This window comes from Dendropsophus ebraccatus, chromosome 14 (genome assembly GCF_027789765.1).
Source record: "Dendropsophus ebraccatus isolate aDenEbr1 chromosome 14, aDenEbr1.pat, whole genome shotgun sequence".
NCBI classification, from domain to species: domain Eukaryota; kingdom Metazoa; phylum Chordata; class Amphibia; order Anura; family Hylidae; genus Dendropsophus; species Dendropsophus ebraccatus.
In genome coordinates, this window is record NC_091467.1 from 13,205,497 (window position 1) to 13,214,888 (window position 9,392).

General features: G+C 43.7%; 1 protein-coding gene across 2 annotated transcripts in view; it reads left to right on the forward strand.

Annotated features, from left to right (window-relative positions):
- The window catches only part of LOC138771776 (protein MTSS 1-like), a 108,453-nt gene extending 99,486 nt beyond the window's left edge, over positions 1 to 8,967 (forward strand). The window contains exons 10-14 of one of the 2 annotated variants that reach the window (XM_069951766.1): positions 1,395 to 1,509; positions 3,224 to 3,352; positions 4,439 to 4,589; positions 5,693 to 5,719; positions 7,456 to 8,967. In XM_069951766.1, coding sequence (XP_069807867.1) covers positions 1,395 to 1,509; positions 3,224 to 3,352; positions 4,439 to 4,589; positions 5,693 to 5,719; positions 7,456 to 8,171 — 1,138 coding nt within the window. In that variant the 3' untranslated portion in view covers positions 8,172 to 8,967. The remainder of the gene's footprint in view (positions 1 to 1,394; positions 1,510 to 3,223; positions 3,353 to 4,438; positions 4,590 to 5,692; positions 5,720 to 7,455) is intronic. The other variant, XM_069951767.1, reaches the window with a different exon arrangement.
- The last annotated feature ends 425 nt before the right edge of the window (positions 8,968 to 9,392 follow it).

Genomic DNA, 9,392 nt, shown 5'->3' on the forward strand with positions numbered 1-9,392 from the left:
TAATCCCCCAGCCTCTATATAGGAGGGGGGGGCTTAGATTCCACAATCAATGAAGGTTACCATAGGTCAGCACGGTGCCTAGCCCGCTCGGATATCGGATGTCTTCCATTCCCAGGTGCCGTCTACTTTTACATTCCAATAGAAAGGTGTTTGACTGGGTGAAATAATAATCTCTTGTGACCAGAAGGATCAGTCACCGGGGCTTGCTGAAATAAAAGGCTTCTTGTTAGGGATGTATTAGTCTGACTACAGTGTCCAAGGTTTACACTGACATATATGTGACTGTTCATACACTGCTGTAAGGATCTGTACCTATGGGACAGGGATAGGGGGACCTTTGTGTTGCAGAACTACAATTCCCACATACATACATCTCTCCCTCCACCACCAGAATCCACCTGCCTCCCTCCTGCCGATACTATGAGCAGATGATGGGAGGAGTAGTAGTGTGTATGTGTCCCACACACCAAGCAGGAAGGGAGGGGGTGGTAGTTGTAGATGTACGGGCACCTCTCTCCCTCCCTGCTCAGTGCCATCACAGGGAGATGCCATGTGTCCCTGTGATACATTATGTACAGTTGCATATACAATACACAACATAGACTTCTACATATAGTGCGCCCCCTGCTGGACTCTCCATAGGAATTACACCTGATTCGTGACGTCACGGTTTTTTAGGGAATCTGTACCCTGCTTGATCTACTAAATTACGGGAAATAGCAGTATATGTTCATTTTCCATAATTTACATTAGGAATTTGTCTAACTCTCCATAAGTATTGACCTATTACTGGACCTATAAAACATATAAAAATACTTTTGGCCAGACTTCTCCTTTAATAGAAAGCTCAACAAGGAAAATGGAGGAAAGTTATTAAAGGGGAACCCTGACATAACAGAAATCGTTTAAATCGACGTGTCAGAAAGGTATTCAGATTTGTAATTTACTTACAAGTCTTCCAGTACTTATCAGCTGCTGTATGTCCTGCAGGAAGTGGTGTATTCTTTCCAGTCTGACATAGTGCTCTCTGTTGCCATCTCTGTCCGTTTCAGGAACTGTCCAGAGCAGGAGAGTTTTTTTTACGGGGATTTGTTACTGCTCTGGACAGTTCCTGACATGGACAGAAGAGGCAGCAGAGAGCACTGTGTCAGACTGGAAAGAATAAACCACATCCTGTAGGGTATACAGCAGCTGTTAAGTACTGGAGATTTTTTCAATAAAAGTAAATTACAAATCTGTATGACTTTGTGACACCAGTTGATTTGAAAATATATATGACAGTTCAGTGAAGTAAGTAGCAGTCTGCTCATAGTAGGCATTAGTAAAATAGTCCACTTTGTCATGTGTTATGAGATAAAATAGTAAAAAAAAAATTTTCTTGTATTTGTCAACAGTAACTACCTGCACGGATCAATGAGACATGTCCCGTCTATGGACTCAATCTCAAGCTCAATGGAAACCCTTCACATGCGTCCATCTTCCACCATAATGCTGGAGACTATGTTCCAGGTAAATAAACACCTCTATGTATCACCTGACTTGTCCAAAGATGATATTGTAAGGGGGAGGCTTATGAGCGGAGATCCCTGACAACGCTAAACTTGTACCCCCCATGGCCTTAATTGGGTTTTCAACACTGTAGTCCTACAAAGGATCCGTAAAACAGAGGTCAGTGACTTCCGCTGTGGCCCTGATCAGTGTAGGGTGGAGAAGGGGCTATTCAGTTAAAGGGATTATCCAGCACTACAAAAACATGGCCACTGTCTTCCAGAGACAGCCCCACTCTTGTCTCCAGCTTGGGCGGGGTTTTGCTGCTCAGTCCCATTGAAGTGAATGGAGCTTAATTGCAAACCGCACCTGATCTGGAGACAACAGTCGTGCTGTCTCTGAAAGAAAGTGGCCATGTTTTTGTAGCACTGGATAACCCCTTTAAATCCTTGCTGTGCGCTGAAATAATGGCCTGCACTATTAAAGGGGTTATCCAACTTTAGAAAAGCATGACCGCCATGTTCCAGAAACAGCATCGCTCTGGTCTCCAGTTCGGGTGTGGTATTACAATTAAAGGGGTACTCTAGCAAAATAAAAACTTTCTTTCAAATCAACTGGTGACAAAAAGTGCCAAAGATTTGTTATTTACTTCAAGAAAAAAAATCTCAAGTGTTCCAGTGCGTATCAGTTGCTGTATGCTCTGCAGGAAGTGATGTATTCTTTCCAGTCTGTAACGCAGGAAAGGTTTTCTATTGAGATTTCCTCCTGCTCTGGACAGTCCCTGACATGGACACAGGTGGCAGCAGAGAGCACTGTGTGAGACTAGAAAGAAAACTTCCTGCAGGACATACAGCAGCTGATAAGTACTTGAGATGTTTAAATAGAAGTAAATTACAAATCTATAAAACTTTCTGACACCAGTTCATCTGAAAGAAAAAAAAAAACGCTGAAATACCTTTTTAAGCTCCATTTACTTCAATAGAACCAAGTTGCAAAACATACACCCAAACTGGAGACAAGAGCGATGCTGTTTCTGGAAGATGGCAGCCATGTTTTTCTAATCCTGGATAACCCCTTTAATAAACCTTTGAGATGTTATTTGGTGGCCGTGATGACTTTCAGTTCAGTCTGTGGCCGTGTACTCTTACAGCAGATACATACGCATGCTGATGTTGGACACGGGGCACTCGGTACAGATGAGTCTCCTCAGTCTCCCCTTGAAGCACCCTCAGCAGTACTTGACCACAGAGAAACTTCCTCTCCTCACGTCAGTAGCTGCCAACCTACGCTCTTCCCGCCAGGCAAATGACAGAGCAGCGGAGGGAGTCCTCCACATTGAAGTCCCTCTTGACATTTGGTCCTTGAACTAAAGACTTTCCTGCTCCTTACAGAGGTTGTGCCGCTGCGGGATGTCACATACACACACTTCAGTCTGAAGAAGGGAAATTTACATTGTCCTTATAAGATGAGGTGGACAAGGTCAAAAGGTTTTAATTGGGGTGTTGAGACCCTCGTCCTGTTACATAGAGTGGGGAGAAGCACATAGCGGAGACCCCCGGCTCGATTGCTTTCTTGTCTTGTAGAAGGAGACGGTCTCCATAGACTTACAGTGGAGCCTGTTTCCTGCAGCGAGCTGGAGAGAGAAGCACTCAGCTACTCGCTTCTCCCCGCTCTATGTAACGATTGGCGGGGGTCTCAGCACCAACACCTCAACCATTTGATTGTCTGCTTACAGGATCCAAAGCTGATGAACAGCAGTCAGCAGGTGTCTCCCACCAGTGGACCCAGCGGAGAGAATGGCACTTTGAAGTCAAACCTGACCAATGATGTATTCAAAGCTCCTCCGCCACAAGTCATGGCTAAGGTAGGTTTCACATTCTCTGCTAGTTATCCTTACATAATAAGATGTAGGTCTTATGGTGGTCATACACCTTCAACAAGCGTTCAGACATCAGTTATCTCTCCTATACACAGGAACGGTTAGCACAGCTGAGCGATCCTGTCTTCTCAATGGTAAGGGTTAAGAATCAGCCATAGAACTCTGGCTGTGGCTTATCTCTCCCAGGACAAAGGGGTCAGGCAGTGATTTTTTTCCATCACCCTTAACCCCTTTCTTCACCAACATCATCTGTTTGTGGACGGTCACAAAACCACCATACACCCTATACTGGTGGCCGAAACCCTCCATGAGTGTACTGTTACGGCCAACAGACTTATAAGGTGTATAGGGACCTTTAGGGGTAAAGTTTCCTCTTGGGGAGACCACAAAAGTGCCTGATGTCTAGTGCCACCTTTTGGAGTTAGTTTCCCTGTAAGTGGACGCACAACCCCTTATATAAGCACTGTCACTCTAAAAAGCTTATTGTGATGTCATAGGGACATATAGAAAGTTGTGATTGTTTAGAGTCAGGGTGTTCAGTCGGGAGAAGTGCTTGGCTAAGCGCTTTACTCTCTTGGCTAAGCGCTTTACTCCCTGGCTCAATATCTTTTGCACCTGGCTGCAGGAGATGGACTCTCTTGTCTCCTGCATTATGAAGATCTTAGAGCCGAGAGAAGAGAGAGTGCGTTTCTTTGGGGAGACAACCAAGCTGGTGTTAGGGAGTCTTAGAGGTCAGGTGATGCTTCTTGTGGAGCCTTATGGTGTGTTTAGCCAGAGATTTATCTGCCAGATTTTTGAAGCCAAAGCCAGGAACAAACTATAAACAGAGAACAGGTCATAGAAGAAAGACTTAGATTTCTCCTCTTCTCAAATCCATTCCTGGCTTTGGCTTCAAAAAAATCCTTCAGATAAATCTCTGTGTAAAAGCACCATTAATCCCTTACTGCCATGCTATCCATATTGTTATAAGAATATATAGGTGGGGAGCCCCTTTAGAATTGTAGTATATATTTAGGGGATTGCTTCTCCTCTTTGGTTATTGGTGTTAATGTTATCCATTTGATATTGCAGCCGAAACTTGCACGTGATCACTTGGCTTTGGCTTTAAGTCAAGGCCTGAACTCGGAGATACAACTTAGTCGTGACTCTCTGCATTGCTCCAGCGGGTACAGCACACAGACAACTACCCCTTCATGCTCCGACGATACCATTCCCTCTCATGGTAAGTTGTTCATATACTGTGTTAAGATACCTGACTGATCTCGGTCTGCACTCCTGCAGTATGGATGGTAAAGGGGTTATCTATCATTAGAAAAGACATAGCTACATCCTTCCAGTTCCATTAAGGTAAAAGGAGCCAAGTTGTAATACCACACACAGCCTGGGCGGCGCTGTTTGGATTGATCAGGATCTGAGTGTTCAAACCGCGACCGATTAGGTAAAAGTACACTTGCATCACATTCACTTCCAGATCTGTGTCACAGGACCTAGATGCACCCACCATGCAGGTCTATTCACTTACTGTAGAGTCTGTCTCCTGTAGTGCGAGAGAGAAGAGCTTAGCTGAGCACTTCTACCCGCTCATAGTAGCGAGCAGAGGGGGTCTCAGCAACCATAAGTCGACCAATCATAATTTTTATGATTAATAGATTATGATTTTTATAGATGTTGAGTACTGGCTGCAATTAGTCGCTGGCACTTACAATCGATGACCGACATTAGCGATCATGCTAATGTCTGTCAATTGACCCCTTCAGTGCCACAGTCAGTGGCAATCAGGGCATTTATAAGAGTCACTAACAGGTGCTGTGCCTTTCAGCGCTCCGATCGTGACTGCAGTTGTGCTGATTAGTTTCTATGGCAGCCGGAGGCCTCCTCCTTACCTCGTGGCTGCCCAGTTGGCGATCTGATAGAGAGTCAGGAAGGCTGTACAAGCAGAGCGCTGATCTCACTGATCATTGCTGTGCAGCAGTGGTTGCTTATAATAGTCTCCTAGAGGGACATAAAGTAAATGGTAAAGGTCATGGCACAAAAAAAAAAAAATTAAAAAAAAAACATTATAGTGGTTAGAACAGGACAATTTAAAAAAATTTTATTCTGCAAAAAAAAAAGTAGTTAAACATTACAACATGGTTAGGCTTAAGGAATCAAGATTACATGGCGATTTATTGCAAAGTCAAAAATTTGCAAAAAAACCCAACAACCCAGACTATGTCGTGACTTGCTTTGTGAATATAGGGACAGAGCGCGGCACATAGCATGTTGTAAGCATCTACCTCACATGTTCTTGGTGTCTCAACCAACGTATGTGCATTCTTTCCACAGCCTTAAAGAAGGACCCCTCTCTTTTTGGTAAGAATCTGCTTTTTCATTAGACTGGACTGGGCTGCTCCATTTCCTATATAATGTGGTGTTGTGCCTGTCATGTCCTGCAATGTTGTGCTCAGCCCCTTCCCTGTATTTTTCTCCTGGTATAACTACATGTTCCATGGGCATTGTAGTTTCTTATTGCTGGGTGGTGATGTTTAAAGCTTAACCCATTCAATGCCCCAGACGGCCTGTATAATCAGCATTGCACTTTGGTGATTGCACTGGAATACTGGTATCTGGTATCCTAAAAGTTTATATATTAAGCTGGGGAAGCAATAAAAAAAAAAGTGATACTCATCTACCCTGTTTCCAAGTCCTCTACTACATCTCCCTGCCGCCAAGATGGCATGACTCAGCGGGACCTGCCCAACACCGATGCAACCCAGGGGCAGATTAACTTTACCATGGACTCTGGGCTGTTCACCAAGCTTGGGCCCTCCCCCCAACCTACTGTAACTATGGCGGCACTAGCTTTAGTCTTTTTCCTCCATAAAACAGCCTGTAAAGGACCTGTGGTGACATCATTGTCACATGATAAGGTCCTTCAGTATGTTCTCTAATGTTACTGTATTGTCTCCTGGCTGCAGTTTTGCCCTGATTTGTGCAAAAGTCTCTTAAACAGCAGCGATTTTTATGCAAATCATGGCAGAACTGTAGTCTGGAGATAATACACCACTGAAAGTATAAGTCTGTTTGGGTGGCCATGGGCCCCCCAGGAGCTCAGGGCCCCGGGCTATCGCCCGAAACGGACCTATTATAGTCCGCATCTGCTGCAACCAGTAATTGGTTGAGCAGGCATGTTCTGCTGAATTGCCTTGGCTGTGAAGAGTAATAAAACAGAAGGCATGGGAGCAGGGCAGGAGAGTGTGTGTTTGTGTTTTTTTTTTTTTTTTTTTTTTTTTTTACTGTGTCCCCTCCTCTATATATATAATGGGTGTTACCTATATAGTGGTGTCCACAGCAATGTACAGGTATCTGTATAATTTAACCCTTGCTTCTTACGCACTTCTGATGCTCCCTATGGAAGCCGCTTTTTGTGACTCTGAGCTGGTTTTTTTACCCATTTTGTGGCTTTGTCAATACTGGAATTTTGCCTACTATTATGACCCATCTTATGTCACCCAGATATGCAGCATGTCTTCATTTTTTTTTTCTTTTTTTAAAGCTTGGGCTATGGGTACAGTAGCGGCAGATTAATCCAACATTTTATTCCCACAGGATTGTTACTGCTTTAGATCGACATGTGGTACAACTAAGGTCATGCACTAGATCACTAGAGACAATGCTCTTAGTTATGTAACAATTCAGTCAGTCAGTATAATGTCACTGTGTGGTTACAGAGGTTTTGGTGCTGTTTGACAGGAGAGTTGACCATACAATGCAAGCACCCCCAGCATCCTCTGCTACTGAATGTGGACATGCAGCAGTTGTACACATGCGCAGTGAAGGGAGACACCTAGTGGCCATATGTATAACACTGATTTAAACATAGAAAACGTTAAAAAATATGTTATCTTATATACAAAAATACCTGCACTGATTACAGAGGCACTGTTACAATTTTTTTGTCTAAGAAATCAATAGGAGTTGTGATCGTAAGCAGCTTTGCAATATACTATCTTAATTTTTTTTTAACGTTTTGTGTGATGGATAATGAGAATATTTTATGATTTTGAGGGGTTTTTTTTTCTGTATTTAATTTCCCCTTTTCTCTTCAGTTGCAGACTACGATTATATCTCGCTGCACGGAGAACAAGAAGAAACCGACCAATTGGATTTTGACAAGTCGTCTACTATTCCCAGAAACAGCGACATAAGCCAGAATTACAGAAGAATGTTCCAAGCCAAGAGGCCCGCGTCCACCGTCAGCCTTTTAGCCGAGCCCGACCCACTCGTCCGATCATCTTACATCGCCACCATAAAGAGGAAACCTTCCAACAAGCCGACTCTAAGGAGAGGCACGATCGGCGGCGTGCCGATACCCATCCGAACTCCGGTGGTGCCAGTTAAAACCCCGACCTTACCAGATGCCCCCGTGAATCCCTTTGGCGAGAGGACGAACAGCGAAGCTTTCCCTTACATCCAGGATCATAGATCGGATCTCGCCCAGATAAAGCCAGGGCTGTGTTCCTCGGCGCAAAGCCTCAACGCCATACAAACAACATATTGTGCCTTCATACCTAAGCAATCCTTTTCCTATTCTCAAGGGGTCAACCCGCTGCCCTTGAGCCCGCAGAAAGCGTATGCGATCAGCCCGGGACCAATAGATAGCACACCAACACCCGCTACACCTACCCCAAGCACGAGCGAAGCCGAACCCACCAGCAATAGTGAGGCGGTCGGACACCAGGACGATATGCTCTCAATGATAAAGCGTGGAGTGAAGCTTAGGAAAACCATCAGCAATGATAGATCAGCCCCGCAGATCAAGTGAAACAGGTCGCCCCTTCGGACGTTCTTTTATTTTTTTTTCTTTTTATTTCTATTCTGCTATAAGACTTTGATAGGATGTGAACGTTTTTTGCGTTCCGATCGTTCACGGTCATGGGGGTTCGGTTACGCAGGGTTCTGTCGGCTCTACATTTTATCTTCCAGGATCGTTTTTAGTTTTCTTTTAAGCGTGCATTTTTTATTTTATTTTTTATTTTAAATTTTAGTGCTATGTATTTTTAGAGGAGTTACTTATCGGATCACTTTCTAGTTTTCAGAAGGCCAGAGCTGTGATGGCAAAAAGTGCCTTGGCCCAGGTGAAGCAGTTTTGTAGTCTTAGGGTCTGTTGCCGCCCGTAACCAACAAGATGTTCTGTTCTCATATTTTTATTTTTAGTGTTGTTTTTTTTATATTATACCATACATCAGCACTGACTTCCTGTAGCCCTGAATGAGCTGAATTTTTACTATACATCTAGGATGGGGTACCTTTGGCCCTTAAGCTGTTGCAAAACTACAATTCCCATCACTGTCCAGGCATGATGGGAATTGTAGTTTTGCAACAGTTTGAGGGCCAAAGGTTCCCCATCTCTACTACACAGAGTATTGCATAGTAACCTCTAGGACACTGTTCTTTACTCTATGGCTCTCCATCCTTCATTCGGGGCTCTGTCCCTCCTTATTTTTTTCTTTTTTTACCCACAAGTTGAACATATGGGGTAGCACAGCGCATAGGCAATTTTTTTTTTCCTTTGTACAGATATACAACACATTAAAGCGGAAATATTTATTTCAGAGTTACTTTATTCTTATTTAATAAAAAAAATAAAAATAAAATCGCAGACTACTTTTAGCGATGTTAGGGCTACACAACCAATGCGTTATGGTAGAACGGAGTGGCGCTGTGCGGCTAGGGCTACCCAGAGATCTGGTTGCATGCAGTATACTGCTCAGTGCATGCCTGTGGGCCAGGACATCATAGTCTTTCTATTCCTTGAATCTAGTATATGCGCTGGGAGAATGGGACTATTGGATATACCAAATAAGAGCAACTTTCCAGATAACTCCTATGTTAGAATATATAGGAACAGGACATATATATAACAGAGGATGTGCTATGCCATTATTGGTGTATGGACAGTATAAGCTTTAATCTCTATGGCTGAAGACTGTTGATGTAAGCAGTGCTGATAAAGACAAAGACGTCACTGCCGGACGGGTCAGAA